Consider the following 21,246-nt stretch of genomic DNA (forward strand, 5'->3'; position numbering starts at 1 on the left):
TAAATTTAGTTATCCATGGAAATTTAGCTATCTATTGAAAGTTCAATAGTCAGTTGTTAAAGCAAGATTTAAAAAAAAAAATTCAATTTCCAATTTTAATTCAAAAAGCACACTGTATCCCAACCTTCACCATGTGCAGGGCAAGCCTAGCTCAAATGGTGTTTGGATACTGTGCTCTTGCACTGGCTATCCAGTAAAATGAGGAGAAAGTGAGGTCTGCAGATGCTGGAGATCAGAGCTGAAAATGTGTTGCTGGAAAAGCGCAGCAGGTCAGGCAGCATCCAGGGAACAGGAGAATCAACGTTTCGGGCATAAGCCTGAAGAAGGGCTTATGCCCGAAACGTCGATTCTCCTGTTCCCTGGATGTTGCCTGACCTGCTGCGCTTTTCCAGCAACACATTTTCAGATTCAGTAAAATGAGCCAACTATGCTCCCCAGGAGTCCATGTTTCTGAGACAGCACACACTTTTGTAAAGGTTTTATTATTCTGGAACTTTGGATAGTCTTGTTAGGAGCACAATGTTTTCTATCACGTGGCTAACCAGAAATCTTTCCTATTCTTCCTACCTGCCATTGCAGTTTGTTGGAAGAACTTACAAGTTGATACCCAAACCTTTTGGTTATGGTACAAATGTACCTTCCTAAACAAGCAAGCCTGTGAATGGACGTTGAAACTGGAGACTCTTGAGGAATCCCCACAACTACTGTGAAACAAAATCTCCCTACCTGAAGATTTAAGAGCTTATACGACAAAATAAAACTGCTGCATGTCCAGAAAGTATATGGAATAAGCCATAGTTGATTTTCTGCTAAATATGATGACCAAACATCTAGAACAAAGTTGTAGAGTACAGGTATTGTTGTTTTACTGAATTATAAAGATTGGTTTTAAAGGATTTTTCTTAGTTCTATGAGGTAGCGGGAAGGGGAGTCAGAACTGGAGCAGCTGTGATTGCTGTGGGACTGCCTATTGATAGTACTTGCATAACTAAGTTTATGCTTGCTTTATGCTACTTTATATTTAGTTGAAGCCTGCATGTTAGATTCTTTGAAGTTACTATATTTGCACTGTTTACCCCATTGTAGGGCATCTCCACAAAATTCAATATAAAAATAAGTTTAATGCATGCTCATCAGACAAAATGTATATATAAATGTTCCCGTATAATTAATTTGACACGTTTACTTCATTACGAGCAACAGATATTACCTTCAATTAATCTACTAGATAATCAAGTAAAACTATTTCCAACAAACATCTCGTGAACAGATGAAGTGAGCTAATTACTGCTCTGACTGTGGATCAGTACAATTCAGGGAACAAAAATCACTGATAAATCTCCATTTACTCTGGTGTAAGCCAAATGTGATTAGTTGCAGCTATGACCTGTAAACATAGCATCACCAAGCAGACAACTGACAATGCTTTGGAATATGTTAAACAGAAATCATTAATGTATTATATATCTCATGGTTTGGCTGCATGCTACAATTTTTTTGGCATTTCACTTTCATTTGGAAAGCCAATATTAATCATTGTCTTTGGGAAAACAGATGATATTCTTTTTATTTTGCAAATGTAGGTCTTGTCTTCAGCAAATTGATTTAAAATGCACCATATTTTGCATATGATTTAGCTTTTGGAATTATTTCCATCAGATTCTCTTCAATGTCCCATTGTCTGGATAAGAAATGCTTCATTGCCAGCATAATTGGAGGATTGATGAAATTGGTTGCACACACGACTTGCCTGTTCTCCAATGCAGCATTCCAGATTACTGACCCAGTGGAAAATGCATGTTTTTCTGAAGCAGCTTTTAAATGGCAAAACACTTCAGATGCTATAAATCTGAAATTTAAATAAAAACCTGAACATTTCTGATCCAATCAATCAGCAAATTTGGCATCCTGCTTTTGTGAGCGCTGTCCCTTAAGTATTCATTTGCTGAGAGCTCACTTTAGTTAGATTAGCAATTTAAACATCATTAGACACATCATCTAGCTGCACATGCAGGTTGTACAGCAACTTTTAGTTAATGTCAGCTATGGGTTATTTTGCTTATAAACAAGAAATGGATATATGAAAATGGACACATGATGTGCCCTCCAACTTGTGTTTGAAACTGTCTTTGTCAACACTGATGGGTTCCAATGGAAGGCAATCCCAGTGCAAGAGTCAGATTATGACTCAGATTTGCAGCTTCTTTATTTCTTTAAATGAAATTGCTTCCTCCTGTATTTTAACTAAGGTGTGAACCAATATATTTCATATAAGAATATTAAATATGGATATAACATGAAATAAAAATCTTAAATGATCAAAGTGCAACCACATTTTGATAAAGCCTAAACTAATTTAATGCCAAATTCCACATACAGTAAATTGAAATATTGCTCTGTGTTGTGTATACTGAACTAAGGATAAAATCTTAATTTAAATGGAAGTGTTCATCTGATGTTTCCATTGAATTACTGCTCTGTTCTGGTGAGAAAATGTAAACATAGAATCCAAATGATGTGCATTCAAACATTGACTCCATTCACTGGGCACCAGCACCCACTAGCTTATGGAGGAAGGGACAGAATCTCTCTTTGCCACTTGCAGTGAAATCGTGCATTTTTTTTCTTTTTAAACATTATACACTACGACAAATAGTATATAGGCAAATGCAAGATAAGCCAATTATGAATAGTTGCATTGTTTCCCAAACCTACACAGCACTTGAGACAGAGCAAGTCCTTCGCTTCATAGCAAAAATTGTTTCAACATTTTCCAGCAAATTTCGTATCAAATACCATCAGAGGGTTATGTTGTACACTTGTATTTAACATTTAACTCCAAATTATTTGTGAACCTGGTGAACATGTCCATTGCTTGGGACATCATGTTGTGACTGTAAAAAACATTGGTGAGATCACTTTTAGAATACTGGAAGGATGTTGTGAAACTAGAAAGGGCATGGAAAAAATTATAAGGACATTGAAGAGACGGGTGATTTGAGTTATAAGGGGAGACTGGACAGACTGGGACATTTTTTGTCTGGAACACTGGAGGATAAGAGGTGATCTTATTGAGGTTTATAAAATCATGATGGGCACAGATGAGGTGAATAGCCAAGGTTTTTTTTTCCCCTGACTTTGGACAAGTCCAAAACTAGAGGGCAGAGATTTAAAATGAAAGGGGAAAGATTTAAAATGGACCTGAGGAGCAACGTTTCCACTTAGATGGTGGTGCACGTATGGAATGAGCTGCCAGAGGAAGAACTAGATATGGGTACAATTGCAATATTTAAAAGACAGTTGGACACGTACTTGAACAGGAAGAGTTTAGAGGGATATGGATCAAATGTAGATCAATGGGACTAGTTCAGTTTGGGATACCTGGCTGGCAAGGTCGAGTTGAAAAGGAGGTTCTGTTTCCATGCTGTGTGATTCAATGATTCTATGGCTCTGTGCACAATGGACTCTGATCTACTAATTGTAGGTAAAGAGAAGAATTTGAAGGAGCTATGTCTAAGTGCTAAAGTGACAGTTCTGTAGAGATGGGTCTCAATTATTTTCTGACCTCCAAATAGTTTTTGCAGAATGATGGTGGTAGTTGCTGAAATTTGGAAACCAATGTGTTTATAAAATATGCTACACACATGTACTTTTATAAGAGCAGTATATTTTTGAAAACAACCCTGTTAACTCCTATTTTATGAACAAGAAAATAACATACTACAAGCAAGCAGAGTTTTAAAAGTATTATTTTGCAAATTTCCTGTAACATTTAACTGAACTTTGCAAGCAAGTAATGAAAAGTTAAATATTAGCCACAATGTCAAAAACTCTACTTGATTATCAACAATGAGGATGAAAAGCATGCACAATGATATAGATTAAATGAGTATACTGCCATCTGATGGTCATTGTTAATATTTCAGTGTTAAACTTGGGTTCTTAAAATCTGTTGTGCATGAAGGAATAAGGAAAAGACAGCTGGCATGTCATGATATTTACCCTTTAGGATTAGCATTTGGTGCTCTGCTTTACCTCATTTGCACATATATTATTTACAACTGTTTTTCATTTTTTTGTCACTGAATAGTACATGGCTAGAGACAAAAAAATCTGCAGCTGCTGAAATCTAAAATAGACAGTCAGGAGGCTGGAAGAACACAGCAAGCCAAACTGAGTCCTGAAGAAGGGTTACACCCAAAATGTTGACTTCTTCACTTCTTGATGCTGCCTGGCCTGCTGTGTTCTTCCAGCCTCCTGCCTGTTTATACAAAATAGTACATGGTATATATACCTAATTGCTGGTTACCGATCACACAGAATTCTAAACCTCAACAACAAATAAGACTGATGACAATCATGGTTATACTGGATACTAAGCACATTTCCACCAGGACCAATCACTTCTCAAGGCTACTTCTCTGCACCCATAATCTCACCACTTAAATTATTAAAATGTGCAAATACGGTGAAAGGTAATTTTCTCAATAAGTTTACTGGATATTAACATAAGGAGAATAATATAAGATTTGAAAATTATTGACTAAATAAGCATGAAGACATTTTAAAAAAAAATTGCTACTCTTTGAAGTGACTTATGGAAGCCTAAACAAGAACTTCACCACAAAAAGCTTCCCCCTGATTGGAAACCAAGTATACCAACCTGGTCTACTACATGATCAAATCCTGTTAAAAAAAATCCACATACTGTGAGAATTAAAATTGTGTAGAAGATGGGAAAATCCAGACTCCTACCCAACAAATTGACATGTCGTACTGGGTCCATTCCTTTTCTCAGTAAATTAATGTCTCACTCACATTATTCACTTAGATCTGTCATAAATATTGAGTGAATGTGCGATTCTAAGATTATCACTTGTCACAACTCATCATTCTTTCCCCCTGTGAGCTGTACAGCCTTCAGTTAGGTCTCTTCAGTGGGTCAGATAAAGTTTAACATTATCCTGTAGGAACTTGCCTGCAGTCTTTCATGGTAGCAGATTCTACTGAGCATTCTTTTAGCAAACCTGTAAATTTAGGCTTTAATTCTAAAGAATTTACTTTTCCAAAGAAGCAACAAATCTATAAACATATGTATTTTTTATGCTTGCTTCAAATTATGTTTTATTCTCCTGGTTTTATCTAATCCATTTTGTTAAAAAAAACCTATATTTTCGCAGTCCATTAATCAAATTTGTTTAAACACTCTAATTATCTTGCACCAAAGGTACCAAAGGCCCAGTAATTATTTATATCTTGCTCTACATAGTTACAATGTAGTTGCGTTTTTCCTGTAGGATCTACAATTAGGTTTCTTCTTCCAGAAGCAGCGAAATATAATGTGTTATATCTTCAGAGGTTGCAAGGCTTCAATGTCACACTTGACATCTTTGTAGCTGTTAGTGTTTTGCAATGATCCTAAAAGTTGCAATTACATTCTCAAAATTACTTTCACTACATTATGCAGCACCAGGTTTGAAAAAATAAGATTTAATGAGTATGAAATTCTAAGATAGATCTGTAATTTAATGACACTATTGCATAATTTGCATGTGGAGCTTTTTCTGAAAAGGTAGATATATAACTTCATTTCAAAATTTTGAAGCAAGATCCCCAAGCTTGATTTATGCAACTATTTTTGATAATATTACAATCGACGTGTGTTACTTGAATACATTGTAATGGTCCTCTTTAATAATCTGCACAGTTATCATATTGGCTCATGTCTCATCCATATACATAAGAACTTCAGATGTACATGTTAAAGTGACAACGGCGTTTGAGGAATGTTGAACTTCACATTAGAAAATGTTGGAGGAGCAAAAAGAACATGAAAAGGCTTAAGAACTAAAGTTGTGGTTTTACCTCAGTGCACAAGATGAGTGGATGCAGGATGCATCAAGCTACATCGGAATTATGACCCCCTAGGATATTCCTGGGTTTTACATGCAGATTTCCAGGGCAGGATTTCCAGGAGGTCATGCCAGGCAATGGAAACTGAGCGACAGCCTTTGGCCTATCATACTTGGGGAAAGCTTGCCTTATTAAGTATCAGTCAAGAGTATACTAAGCCAGTGATAGACATTCCCCCAATTGAAATGGTTTTGGGAACCAAAATCAGAGGCTCACCACTGGGGGAGCTATGGTAGTTGACAGTACTGTATCCACTACAACCCAGGAACAGTGAGGGACTGAGACCACAAGGGAATTAGAGTGGAACTGGGGATTCACAGTGGGAGACACTGGTTGGGAAGAAGGGGAGCAGGGATTGACTATCAGTGGGCCTCCCCTTCCTGATGTCAGGCCCCTTAAACATACACTGTACTCTTGATTAAGGGATCCCACTAGGGGTCCATAACCAAACTTGACAAGGTTTGCTTCTTGGGCTTTCTACATGACTGTCTTGCTCATTACTGATTGAGTAGTGGCAGCTATGGCACAGGTGTCATCAGGGCAGGAAGGATATCCTCAAACCTTCCTGTAAAAGTTACCCATTTGTGGCACAGGCAGGAAGATATCAACTGGTACTCTCCCACCCAATTAAATACCTTCACTGCCTGCATGCACACCTTAAGGGATGGGTATTAAATTCTGTCCCTTTCTGTAATTAGCAACCAATTGTTTCTGGCAGAGTATTGACAGATTTTGGTAGCTGGCCAAATGCTACCCATGACTCAGGTAAACTAATCAGCTGATAAAGCCCAGGGTGAACAAGCCTAAATTTTCTTTGCGGGCTTGGTGGAATATTTCGTGCTCTTCTGAGCCATACATGGAAGTTTTAAAAAAGTAAAATAAAGATGCATCCTTACTGACCTCCTCTGACTCTTTGGAGGTGACTCCTCTTCCCACTCATTGTTCTGTGACGGCACAACTATTTCCCTGCTCAGACTGGTCAGGCCTGAACAATATTGTTGGGACCCAATCTGCATGTTTAAAGAAGGTGTCTGCCACTTCCCAGCTCATGTTCAGCTTTCAACACAAAATTGCAAGATAAAGTCTGTGGGATTGGGGCGGGATGGGAAGTGGGTAAGAGAATGCCTTCCACTGATGATTTTAACTTATTGCTTGATCTTGCTAGCATTTAAAGTTACAATTAGCCCTTGAGAGTTAAAAAAACAATCAGCATCTTCAAAGCCAAGTGTTTGGCTACATTCAGAATAAAAAGGGAACTGAGACAAAGACATTTTGAAAACAATGCAATAATACAATGCCCTAGCATAGAACATAGAACGTAGAACATAGAACAATACAGCGCAGTACAGCCCCTTCGACCCTTGATGTTGTGCTGACCTGTGGAACCAATCTGAAGCCCGTCTAACCTACACTATTCCATTCTCATCTGTATGCCTATCCAATGACTATTTAAATGCCCTTAAAGTTGACAAGTCTACGACCCTATTGCTCTTTGAGTAACGAAACTACCTCTGACATCTGACCTATATCTATCAACCCTCAATTTAAAGCTATGTCCCCTCGAGCTAGCCATCACCATCCAAGGAAAAAGGCTGTCATTGTCCAACCTATCTAACCCTGTGATTATCTTATATGTCTCACGTCGCCTCTCAACCTTCTTCTCTCTAATGAAAACAGCCTCAAGTCCCTCAGCCTTTCCTCATAAGACCTTCCATCCATACCAGGCAATATCCTAGTAAATCTCCTCTGAACCCTTTCCAAAGCTTCCACATCCTTCCGATAATGTGGTAACCAGAACTGTAAGCAATATTCCAAATGTGGTCGCATCAGAGTTTTGTACAGCGGCAGCATGATCGCATGGTTCTGAAACTGAACCCCTCTACCAATAAAACACACCATATGCCTTCATAACAACCTTATCAACCTGGGTGGCAACGTTTAAGGATCTGGACACTGAGATCTCTCTGCTCATCTACACGATCAAGAATCTTACCATTAGTCCAGTACTCTGCATTCCTGTTACTCCTTCCAGAGTGAATCACCTCACACTTTTCCACATTAAACTCTATTTGCCACTCTCAGCCCAGCTATACAGCTTATCTATGTCTCTGTAACCTATAACATTCTTCATCATTATCCACAACTCTACCTAGCAAGTCAGTATTTTTTACTAGGCCCTACTTGACACATCAATCCTTCCTGTGCTAACTATGCTTCTTCCAATCACCACAGTCTCCCATTTAGCTAATCTTGCATTAAAATGTCACATAAATATACAGTGAAACAACATCAAATCATGAAGGTACACTCAAACTCAGTGACCATTCAGAACCTTTAGAGAAATCTACTAGTCCATATATATTTTGCTTCTGGACAATTACACTCAGCAATATTTCTGCCAAGCACCATTCATAGCTTCACATGTAATGAAATTAGCAGCATGTTATATCTGTTTCAGCATTTCAGCTACATTTCATAAACAACATCTTTATAAAATGATCTCACACTCGATGAGTTATTACACAAGCCCTTCGGCTTCATGCTGCATCATTACTTGTCATGTCAAAAGTCATGCAATAATTTGGGAATCACAACGGTATGACACCTATTTGCGTACTTACGGTCATTGCACAGGGTTCCTGTATAGGATGTCATACTACAGTCACAGCTGAAGCCATCCCACTGCTGGAGACAGACTCCTTGGTTTCCACAGGAATCCTCTTGGCAGGTTGTACTTGGTCCTAAGTTAGAACAGACAAAAACTTGCATGTTGGCCTAGGTACATCATTGGTTGTACACTAATAAGTTTTGCATGCTTTCTGTCAACTGAAGACTGGACAAAGAAAAGAACATGGTTAGCTTGGATGTCAGAATGAAAACAAAATAACTTTACATTTCTAAAAAGGCTACTAAAGAAATCAGAATCCAAGGAAGAGTCTAAAACAAATGTGTTTAACATACTAAAATAACTGATATCGAAACATTCAAGACTGAAAGCCCGATGATAAGGCAAATCTTTCTTTCAAAATATTGATCTGATTCTGAAATTTGGATACAAATGCAATCGAGTTCCAAAGCAGATATATGCTGTTTGTATACATATTGCACAGACATGGATTTCAGTCTTGTTTTGTACAAACACACAGCTATCTACCTTGCAAGTCAGCTTTCATCATTGCAACTTTGCCAGCAAAATAAAAGCAAAATATGTAAAAGGTTAGTAAGCAGTAGTGGCATGTTAGCAAACATCTGAAAAAATTTAGTGCAAACATGCTGTTTAAAGGAGAGAAAGATGCAATACCAAACAAAAGATATGACAGCAGCCATTGATCATCTATAAGCAAGCCAGAAAGAATAGGTGGTTATATATAGCCATCAGAATGATATAGTCCACCATAATGCTGTTATAATTATAAACTATTCAAATAAAAACCAGCTAACTTGGTAAGGCAAGCTTGGCAAAGCTAAACACAAGCAAGATTACTCACCTCTAGGTATAACATTTGAATATTTCTAAATTATGATTCACATAACATGGAAAATGTCTATTTAGTACCACATGGCATTCTCTTGCTGTGTCCTCTACAAAATGCTTCCCCGTGGTCATTTTTCTTTCATCAAAAGCTCAGTGATGACAATTATTGATTGATTAAGCTCTATTACTTATCAGGTTGGCAAAGTCAGTTGTCTTCATACCTCTGAATCAGAAGATTGTAAGTTCAAACCCCACAACAGGCCTTGGGCTCATAATTATGAATAGTATTTAGCTATATCATTGGGAGAACGTTGCATTATTGAAAGTGCTGTATTTTGGATAAGAACATTGAGACAGGTCCTGTGAAAGGCCCTATCATTCCAAACCATGCACAGAACTCTCCTAGTTTCCTCCCTGAGCTCATTGTTAGTCTTATTTATTATTTATAGGATCTGGATAAATGGAACTATTATCAAATGCTTGTTCAATGGAAAACATCACAGACAGAGAAAATTGACTCGACTTGCGTTTGCACTGGTCGGTCATCAAGTTCAGACTGAATAAACAGAACTTGCCATTCTAAACAAAATGCTAAATGATGTTGCCAAAATTGACTGTATTGGAATCCGAGTGGTCATGGTTAAGCTCCACTATACTGTCAGGATGGTAATTTAACTAAGCTCCTAAAGCTGTAGCAGCCCTTAAATCATGGACTGCAGCAGTTCAGAAGGAAGTACACCATTATCTTCTCAAGGGTAGTGCTGGATGGGTAGTGAGGTCCATCTTCAGTGAGCCAGTTTTGAAAATAAAAATCATAGAATGTTAGGACTAATTATTGAGGTGTATTGGACAAAACTTGCCATTAAGGAGATGAATATAATTTAGCATCTCCCCTATTTCTCCAGGGGTAAATTTGCAGGCAGACAGAGGGCTTCAGTGCCATCAGGAAGGGGGTTTCATCATGGAGATCCCATTACCTTCCTTCCTCCCTCCAGCTAAACTCAGGCTAGGAATGCATGTGGGCAGCCAACCACTTGGAGGTCAAATGACACCTATACATCACCCTTAAAAAAGGACACATGAAGGCCCAGGAGAGTCAGGTTTACCAAGGACAGAGTTCTTGCTGTCAATTAGGAATTTCATTCTGTTGGGGCAACTAGAGATCAGGTTGGCAGAGGTTTGTAGGAAATGGATCCCTCTGATGCCCACATTAAATTCTGCTCAATATATTTCATATATGGCACATTAGCAAGAGAGTGGAGAGCTGCCAAGAAAGTCATGCCATTATTTCTTCATCATTGCTGGGAGAAGTTCCTAGTGCCTCCTGCCCTCAAATATGAAGTGAGGTCAGTGGTAACATTATCACCTTTCATTCAGAAGTCAGATGTTTAAAATTGGTGTTTATCTTAGTTGTGTTGGTTGTGACATCCTTGGTTGTCACTTTTCTGAAGATAAGCAACTTGTAGTTGGGCCTTTCCTCAAATTAGCTCAAGTTTTAGGCTCACAAGATTGGGTAACTCTTGCATCTTGTCCCAGAGAATACTGGCAGGGATACTGAGCATTTATTACAACCAGAATCCAGGTAAGGCTCCCTAATTCACTATGGTTCCAAATAGTATACTCAAAACTATTACACTCCTGCACGAGGAGGGGTGAAGTCATTCTTGTTCTTCATTTCAGCCAGCTCCTCTGTTGGTTGCAATGAGGTCGATTTAAAAATTAATCCTTTCCCTTGTGGATAATTTCTGCCCAGACCCAAATGAAATTATACTTCAGGAGCAGCAAACTGACCCAGCCTTTCTGTGAATTATTAAATGTGAGAAATAATGCGACATACACATTGATCAGAAATAAAAGATGCATAAAAGATAAAATTTATTTAAAAATCAGACATAGGAATCAGTCTTTAAATTATGTGCAAAGGCCCAATAGTTGAAGCTTGTGGTTATTGCAGTGGAGGCTACAGGTAGTGTAGGTGTTAGTGGTTAGGACAGTAAGTTTTGTTTTAACTTATCAATTGGCACATTGGATAATCCAGCGAAAATGATATACCTCAAATATCGCAAAGTTTATTCTGTCCAGTTATTATAGTTTTTAAAATTTATTCACCTCAATGTAAAAATACTTGCTGTTCAATCAAATGGCCACACAAAATATCAACAGCTGATTCAATTTCGAGTCAATTTCTCCTCAAATACAACCATGTTCAAGTAGACGGTTGAGATTGCGAATGATCATGCTGTCGGCCGGTAAGTTTTATTTAAGCCAAAGTTGCATTATTATTTAAGTGATTTATGCTGTAAGTAAAGTATAACAGTGATGTGTATAGCCCTTCCATTACATTTCTATTACTTAGTGTGTGTTTTTCCATTGATTATGTGCACCTTTTGATTGTCTGGAATATTTGGTCAACCAGCAAATTCCTGGTCTAACAAGTGCTGGTTAATAAAAGCTTTGCTGTAGTCCATTTCATGATCCTTAGATTTGAATACCAGTTGAGATTCTGTACTTCTTATTCCTTTTGCTTGTGATTGAATTCCAGTATTTCTTCCATCGCTGTTTGGAAGACTTTCAATAGTTCTCGGGCCATATTACAAGCTCATGAAAGTCACTCTGAGAATGCTGCTACATCATCAAAAATGGAGTCTTCTGCTTTCTCTTCTTAAAAAACTCGTTGAGTAGTTTCAGAGGACTGCTACCTATAAACTAATTCAAACACAGTAAACCTGGTTGACCTATTGGGTGAGACTGTGGTGGTGAATGGAAAAAGGTCAAGTCCTTCATCCCAGTCATAGGGATTCTTATGGCAGTATGCCCTGATCATTGTTTTTAAGGTATGGTGGATCTGTTCTAGTGCCCACCCTTTCAATGCAGGTGATACGCTAAAGATTTCAGTTGGGTCACACCCAAGTTTTCAAGACTTCCTGGAGTATTTTGGATGTAGAATTTGAGCCATGGTCTGTAAGGGTCTCAATAGGCAGACTGTCCAGGGTGAAACATTGGGTCATTTCTCTCAACACTGTTTGGCAGATATGAAGAACAGAATATGGAAAATGGATAGCCGTATCCATGATAAGAAGTATATATTAATAGTTCCCTCTCAGCAACATGGCTATGCATGTGTGTACAGCTGCTCCAATGTTCCATACACAGCAATCAGTATTGTCACACCGATTGTGGCGTTGACATCTAGTCCCAGAAGTCTTGGAGGTCCATGCAGTCAGGAAGAAAATTAGAGGGAATGCTGGCGGAAGCCTGCTCTTGTTTTGGCAGGGGTCTCACATAGCCCACTAACAATTTTCTTAAAAGTTCCCCAAACATGGAAATCATAGTTGTAGGTCTTATTGCAGGTTGGGTTCTTCCCACAACCTGGCAGATGTGGCAGGTTCTGCAAAACCTGACTGCAAACTTGTGGAGCTATGGCCAGATAAAAACATGATCTGATGGGCCCTTTCTCTAGGTGGAAGGATCAATGACCAGAAGCCATGGATTTAAAGTAATGGGCAGGAAGTTTAGAAGGATGGTGGGTATGTGGAACTCACAGCCTGTAAAAGTTGCAGTGGCAGAAACACTCATAACATTGATGAAGTATTTAGATGTGCACTTGTGATACCAGGCATATAAGGCTATAGTGACCAAGGTCAAGTGCTGGAAAATGAGATGAGAATAGATGCTTGTTTATAATGGGGTGAAGGGCCTTTTTCTGTGCTGTAGACCAATATGACTCTATGACATGGGGTTGGATTTCATGTATACTGACATGTTCAGCTATCAGAATCTCACAAGCAATGCTGCACTATTTTCCTCTGTACCTAGTGGCACTATTATCTGGTGACCACTGTCCACTCCTTCTTTGCAGATCTGTGAGGGGCATCTCTGTTTCCTCATCAGCCACTAATTTCTAATATAGTAGCATTGAGGGACTGCCTCTGATTCAGCTACAGTGTAGGCAGTCAAAGCTTGTGTTCTTAACAGTGGGTCAGCTTGTGGAGCTGGTACCAATGAAATTCTGCTGAGTAACTCCTTGGCACTTTCTAGACCTCTGAAAAAGATACTTAATAGCCAGGCCCCAGGCACTCTTTAGTTTGCAGTGCCATCTCCACTGGCTGAGCTTATCTGGCCATAGACCACACAGTCAGGGAAAACACTGGGCATTTGTTTTACTGAAGGTGTTCAGACTTCTTAATCTCAGCTAGCTTTTCAGAGACCATTGGGGCTGCTAGTACCTTTGATTTTGTCAGGTCAATACCAAAGAACAGATCAATCCCACCCATATGCAAACTAGGTATAACAAATTTAAGATATCTGGTGGGCAAGGCTGAGTTTGATTGAAAGGTCTGTTTCCATGCTGTACAACGCTACGACTCCCAGGGTTACTGGTTATATTCCAAATGAACCTAGTAAAGTGGAAATCTTTCGATTCTTTTTAAAAGCATCTTGGCACTTCTTGCACTCTCTGGTGGAAAGTGCATGCCTTTTTCCCAGCAGTAGGGATTGCTTGTTCCCAGTGACTCTCACTTTCACGAGAAGTTTGTTCATTGCACTCTGGGGGCATGTAACCACTCTTCATTTAGATACAAAATCCCAGTAACTTTCAAACATTTGTTTAACCTCATCCGCACTCACTGGAGCAGTTTTCTAGCAATTCGGAGCTGCAGTCAATACCATAATTTGGTCAGCTATATCCTCTGACTATATCCTACATTCTGTGAACATGATAAATCCAACTGGTTTTCCCGAAAGCCTCCAGTAGTTGGACCAGACATGTCTTACCCGTCGGCAGCTAAAACACGCATCTTTCCAGGCAGCACCTTTCATCTCAGGACCTGCCTTTGTCTCCTGAGGCAGGGTCCCACATCTTTCTTTCCTCCAGGACCAATGCACAGTTGTCATAATTGTTTTTAACATGTTAAAGTGTACGATTCTCATTTTTTAAACATTTTTCTGTACTGCACTCAGATAGGCCGGCTGATTTTGAATTTGAATAACAAATTGTCTTGGCAATAGCTTTCTTAACAGGAAATTATGCTATTAGCTCACCTGGTTATCACTACATTGAGCAGCATTGATTTTTTAAAAAATTGTGCAGTAAACAATAATGAAGATGGTATTACAGGAGAAAAAAAAATCTACCACCTAGAGAATGTGAATGCTGTATCAGTCAGAATTTGCCTGCATTGTGAAATGTGTATGTGGCAAACTTGGCAAACAATGAGATGATCAATGCCATGTAAATAATTAAAGTTTGATACACAGGAAACATAGAGTGGCTGGTGTCATTATTCATAAGCCTTTGAGGAATACTTCCAGTTGTGGTTCTATGGCTGATTAGAAAAATATCAACCAGTTCACAGACAGTTCTAAGTGAGGAACTGCTGTAAGTGACAATTGACCAATCCAGCACAAACTGGAAACTCACTGTGAAAGGTCATATTTCAGGGATGTTCCAATGAGTGCAAGTAGGGGTTCTCACTGTTGATAGTGATGACTACTTTGTGGACAACAGTCTCAATCCTTTCAGAAAGGAAACTTCATTAACCAAGCAATGTAAGTAAAATTAAAGATATATCCTACTCGCAGAGCACTTCAGAGAACATCTCCGGGATACTCACACCAATCAACCCCATTATCCCATGGCTGAACACTTTAATTCCCCCTCCCACTCTGCCGAGGACATGCAGGTCCTGGGCCTCTTCCATCGCCACTCCCTTACCACCCAACACCTGAAGGAAGAATACCTTATCTTCCACCTCAGGACGCTTCAATCCCATGGCATCAATGTAGATTTCACCACTTTCCTCATTTCCCCTCCCCCAACCTTACCCCAGTTCCAACTTTCCAGCTCAGCACCGTCCGCATGACCCATTCCATCTGTCCATCTTCCTTACCACCTATCCGTTCCACCTTCCCCTCCGACCTATCACCTTTAACCCCACCACCATTCACCTATTGCGCTCTCAACTACCTTTCCCCAGCTCCACCCCCTCCCATTTATCTCTCCACCCCTGAGGCTCCAAGCCTCATTCCTGATGAAGGATTTTGCCCGAAATGTCAATTTTTCTGCTCCTTGGATGCTGCCTGACCTGCTGTGCTTTTCCAGCAACACACTCTTGACTCTAATCTCCAGCATCACAGTACTCACTTTCGCCTTTTGATTAATTATACCTGCTTAGGTGTCTCTTAAAAGGTACTTAATTGAGATCTTAAGAGTTTCAAATCTTTCATACTGCCCCTGAAAGTAGGTATCCTTTTAAATTTGAGGCTTACAGAGATCTTTTTCGGGATAAAGACATAGATATAGGCTTATCCTCCAAACATTCGTCTGAAGTACTTATTCATACTTATTAAATCTTTAAATGTTTTTCTTTATTTGTGAATTTTCAGGTTAACTCGAAATATCATAATTTGTTCATCAATACTAATTGCTTTTGTAAAGGTAATGGTGAGCCACTCTTTCAAATCCATGCACAGTGAATGGTGGAGGCAGGGAGTTCTAAAATTTTGACAACTTCAGTGAAGGAGCAGGAATACAGATTTAGAATATACAATTCTGTTGTTTCTTTTTGCTGGCACTCATGCAATGTCATATTGATGTGAAAAGAGATTGTAAATTGATTTTAAAAGTATGTTTATTTGCTTCATTTTAAAATGGACTTCAGTGGATTAAAATGGCTGCTGTAGATCACATGATTCACAAGTTATCTACAGTTCCAGAATTTTCCTGTGGACCAAGTTAAATCATCATGCTTGTGAAATTTCGCACCTATAAATGCATGGACACTGTAAGTGTCACAAAACAATAACGGCACAAACTTTTTGTCTCCAAACTTGAATTGATAACAAAGGAGACATATCAAAAGTAATAAAATAAACAAAAAAGCTGCGAATGCTGGAAATTGACGAAACAAAATCGGAAATTTCTGGAAAAACTCAACAGGTCTTGCAGTAACTGTCGAGAGAAAGCAGAGTTAATATTTTGGCAAATAATCCTATGGCAGTGAATGTTGGTGGGATGGTAGGTGAAGACCAGTGGGACTGCTGTGGGAGGGAAGAGAGAAGTTGAGTACTGAAGTGCAGGAGATGGGTCAGACACGGCTGAGAGCCCTGTCAACAATGGTGCTGGGGAGTCCTCGGTTGAGGAAGAAGGTGGGCATTTCAAAGGTCCCTTTGTTGAAGTTGGCATCATCAGAACCCAATACAATGGAGACAGAGGAACGGAGAGTTTGGAACAGAGTCTTTACAGGAAGTAGAATATGAGGTAACTGTGGGAGTCGGCAGGCTTGTAATGAATATCAGTGGCCCCAGAAATGGAAATAGACATGTCGAAGAAGGGAAGGGAGGAGTTGGAGTTTGACCAGGGGAAGATGAGAACAGAGTAGAAATTGAAAGCAAAATTGATAATTTTTTTTCCCAATTCTGGATGAGAGAGGGAAGCAGCACCAATTATGTCATCAATGTACCAGAGGAAGAGTTGTGGGTGGGGGCTGGAGTAGGATTGAAACAAGGAGTGTTCCACAAACAGACATGCGGATACCATGGCCACTTTGACCTGAAGAAAATGAGAGTCGTTAAAGGAGAAGTCATTCAAAGTGAGGAGAAGCTCATCCTGGTAGAGAAGAGTTGGGAGATAATGCTTTGGGAGATAGTGAGCTTCCACTGCAGGAGTCGGTGGAGAAGGGTGATGCAGGATGGAGATGACTCAAGCCTTTCTTGCAGGAAGAAGCAGAATTCACAGAATTCACAGAGATCCCAAAGGGTGAATGGACATGTAAAGATTTTGCATGTCCATGGTGAGGAGGAGGCAGCTCGAGCCCATAAACTGGAAAATTTGAAAATGACATAAAGATTCAGAAGAATTTCAGATGTAAGTGGGAAGGAACTGGACAAGGAGAGAGAAAATCGAGTCAAGGTAGGAAGAAATAAGCTCTGTGGAACAGGCAGAACCAATGAGTCTGTCTTAGTAGGCTTGTTTGTGGATTCTGGGAAAGGAGTAGAAGCGGGTTCTGTGGGATTGGGGGACTATGAGCTTGGAGGCTGTGTGGGGATCACCAGATGAAATGACATTTGTTATTCTGTTTACCAAAGGAATGTTCAATGGATTTTAACCAGAGAAATAGATGCTAACATGTTGACCTAATTAGTTAGTGACTGACTCGTCCATGGACAACAGCACATGAGCGAATCTCATCTGGTCTTTGAAAAGTTTAATTACTTACTTATGCATGAAGTTGTGAAGAATATCTTGGATTTGAATGTGAATCAGTAATACTCTTTGTTTAAACAAATTCAGCTGACTCTCCCTCTGTCTGTAACAACAGCTTGAAAAATAAAAATGATTGTAGAAATCTGAATGACATGACACAGTACACCTGTCTACTAAAATAAATATTTTGAATAAAATAAGTTATTTTTGGAATGTATCTTCCCTTCCAACTACATCTCTGAACCTTGTCCATTTTTTTTATTCTTCTCACATTTCTCAGCTCAGGGAATAGCATGAGATAAAGGTCTCTCTGGCCCTGCTATTTTAACTTTCTAAATTATGATATGAATCATAAGGTATTGGATGACAGAAAAAAAAAGCCATTTGACCAACTGTGCTGTGTTGGTTCTTTAGATGAGCTATCAATTACTGTGATCCACTCTCTTAATCCTTTCCAATAAGCTCTGTTTTCTGTTCACACACGTGGATATCCAATAACCATTTGAAAGCCATTACTGGATCTGTTTTCAATCTGCCTTTATGGCATTGTATTCCAAATCCATTGCTTTTAGTGATAAGAAAATCTGAGCAGAGTATAAAACAGGTTGTATTTGGCTCTGTTTGCCTGAACAAATTTCAACTCTGGATGTGTGGCAGGATTTTTTTGCACAGATCTTTAAAAAAATGTTTCCCATCCCAAATTCTTACTGTCTGAAGAAATAGTGAGAGTCCAACAAAGCCAGCCCCACTGCAGGAGTAGGTATCTATTAGTATCCAGCAAATATTGTGGAGCCAGGTCTGTGACTTCTGGTTGACAGCATCATAAATTATTCATGGGTGACTGTCTAGATATAGAAACGTTTTGCAACATATCTTCAAATGATTCACCTCATACGTCCCTTGACACCCATGCAACTACCCGTCCCACTGACACTTTATTCCCAATGACTCCTTATTCTCTCCAGGTCACTCACCTCAATTGCGCCTATGCCACCTTATGCCTTTTCACTCACCAGCAATAGCCCTTCCTACCCTCCATGCCAAATCATAGCATTTCTGTTTACTCAGCATGCATATTTACCCAGCCTACACTCTGCCGAGAACTAATGAACCCTATAGTAATAATGACGTGTGGAACTGCTTATTAAAGCCATTCACAACTTTGATTCAAAAGTAAACATAGGTTACTTCAATTCTATAACAGTGTCAATTAACCAGTCATTTAAAGTATCAATAGAAAATATAAACACTCAGCTCCTCTTTCTATCATGTAAAAAAACATTGAGTCATTTACTGTAGATCTAAGGAGAGAAAAAAGTCAATGAAGAATTGCCCTCTTTTTTGGTTAGCTGTTTCAACAAACTAATGGAAGTCTGGGCTTGTGGACAAGTCTCATTATTAATAGAGAGATCTGGGTTAGCACCAAGGTGTAAGGGGCTTTTAGGGGTATGTGGTGGGGCATAATTTCACATGCAATGCATGAGGAGCCTTTGAGAGTGGGTGAGGAGCTTGAGTTGGCATGAATGGGGCGTAAGGCCTGGGTGAAGGAGTGAAGGGCTGTGCGTATAAGAATATCTAATGGGATCTGAATTAGAGTTTAGATAACTCCTATTCTAGTGAAGCACCTGTGCCCTGCTTTATTGATAGCTTTGGCTGTCTGATCTCTGCTATCAACTTCACAAAGGTTAATTATGTAAGGTAAACGTTTCAAATGCTTTTTAGTTTCAATTATTGAAACTTTAAAGGTCTGGATGATTGAGCACTTTTATTGTGCTACAGCAAGGAGTTTCTTCACTGTCATGAAAAATGTTGTTTATGTATCCAATTGTTGTTTTCTTTTACAATATATAATGGGTTAGTGAACATGGAAAACTTAGCATGGGAGTCAGCAATTGCCACAGGTGCTGTTTTGGATCATAATGTACAATGGAGGGCATGAAGGATCAAGAGAGATGGGTTAAGTTGGGCATAGACTGGCAAGGATAGGACGGGGGAGAGTGTGGAGGGAAAAGAGGGTGGGAAAGATGGTGAGCCTTCCTGTTTTTATTGTTACCAGGATGAAGTCCTCGTGCACCACATCGTGCAGTCCCTGCAATTGTCTTTGAACACTTTCTGCAGTCAGCTGGCCTGATCTCTACCCTAGATAAAAACAAGGACTGCAATGCTGGAAACCAGAGTCTGGTTAGAGTGGTGCTGGAAAAGCACAGCAGGTCAGGCAGCATCCGAGGAGCAGGGAAATCGACGTTTCGGGCAAAAGCCTTTCATCAGGAATGGCAATGAAGATCCTGTCCTTATGAGCAGTCTCTCCTCAAAGGCTGAAGTGGGAATTTTCCCAGCTCCCACTATTTGCTATGAGACTGAAAATCCATATTTTCGAAGTCAACTTATTGGTCTAGCCCATGAAATGAGATTTCACCCCAGTACATCATTTACTGAGATAAATGGAAAAACACTGAAATTGAAAAATCAGAATGATGACAGAAGATTGAAAATTTATAAAATGTATTAAAAGAAGAATCCTCACTCTGAAGAGGAGTAAATACTTAGAATAATAATGCACAATTTCTCTTTAAGGAATGGACAGGCATTTTAAATATTGTCAGCATTTTGTAATTTCATCGAGACTTTAAGTGTTTGAAGATTTTGCATTTATGTGCTTATTTGATAGGTCTCACCAAATTTACATAATGTGCATTTGTGATTCTTGAAATTATATTAATCCTCACAACCTGGTCCTGGAGAAGCATTTATATAGTCAGTGCAACATTTGAAGAGTTATCTTCTTTGAAGGCTCAGGAACTATTTTTCTCATTGTAGATCAGATTGGAATAAAAGAAAAACTCTTCCGCACTTATTTAAATAAACAGTGCTAATAAATATATGCAAAAGTTAGTTATCTCACTGCATACCTTCCCAAACACGATGGGAAGATAAAAGAACCAAAGATGACCACAGAGGAACACAGGAAGAAAAACCACACGGTACAAACTGCGAATGTTTTAACAGGTGATCTTCCAAACAGTTTAGCCATGATATGTGAAAGATAATAATATAGCCACTCAACTGAATTGTTATTTTTATGTTAATCCTGGCAACAAAGATTATTCTAATTTTACAACCTTCAGATTTTGCTTATGTATATGCATTTTGAAAAACTGGATTTCCTAAACCTGTCACTTAACATCTTTCTTTGACATTGCAGCAAAAGAAAACAAGAGGTAAAGAATGCATTTCTACATCCAGCCAGTAACGTTCAATTTTCAGGCTTCTTCTCTGTATTGAATTTTCATGCTTTATATATGCCCACATGCACCTAATTGTGTTCTTGTTTGAAGGCACAACAATCACTGAGAAAAACCTTCTCCTCAGATTTCTGTTATGCTATTCCATCACATTACCATGAATTGAATTCTGATTCAATTCTGATTTATGAACTGATTGTGAAAGTAGTTCTGGCCTTTAATGAGCAATTGTTCTTTGTGAGTGAGCAGTGCTATAGAACAGAATTAGTAACTGGACATATATACCAACTTCATCTTTATGTATTTGTTTATGTGGGAATTAATTTCGTGGACAATGAATGAAGCCCTGCAAATAAAAAGAACTGTGGGCTTGAGCAAAGGAAGAAAACAAGCAGCAACTAAAAGGTAGGCAC

The 21,246-nt window shown here is 39.0% G+C and overlaps 1 protein-coding gene across 31 annotated transcripts in view; it reads right to left on the reverse strand.

Annotated features, from left to right (window-relative positions):
- Positions 1-21,246, reverse strand: part of nrxn1a (neurexin 1a) — a 1,876,207-nt gene that overhangs the window by 770,280 nt on the left and 1,084,681 nt on the right. For 19 of the 31 annotated variants that reach the window (XM_087991361.1, XM_087991355.1, XM_087991356.1 and 16 more), the window contains 2 exons: positions 9,068-9,094; positions 8,535-8,654 (listed from right to left, as the gene is read on the reverse strand). In XM_087991361.1, coding sequence (XP_087847487.1) covers positions 8,535-8,654; positions 9,068-9,094 — 147 coding nt within the window. The remainder of the gene's footprint in view (positions 1-8,534; positions 8,655-9,067; positions 9,095-21,246) is intronic. The other 12 variants (XM_043695929.2, XM_087991380.1, XM_087991379.1 and 9 more) reach the window with 1 other exon arrangement.

Source organism: Chiloscyllium plagiosum, unplaced genomic scaffold (assembly GCF_037043375.1).
Source record: "Chiloscyllium plagiosum isolate Xiang-an unplaced genomic scaffold, Cpla_swu_hap1 HiC_scaffold_10, whole genome shotgun sequence".
Lineage (NCBI taxonomy): Eukaryota > Metazoa > Chordata > Chondrichthyes > Orectolobiformes > Hemiscylliidae > Chiloscyllium > Chiloscyllium plagiosum.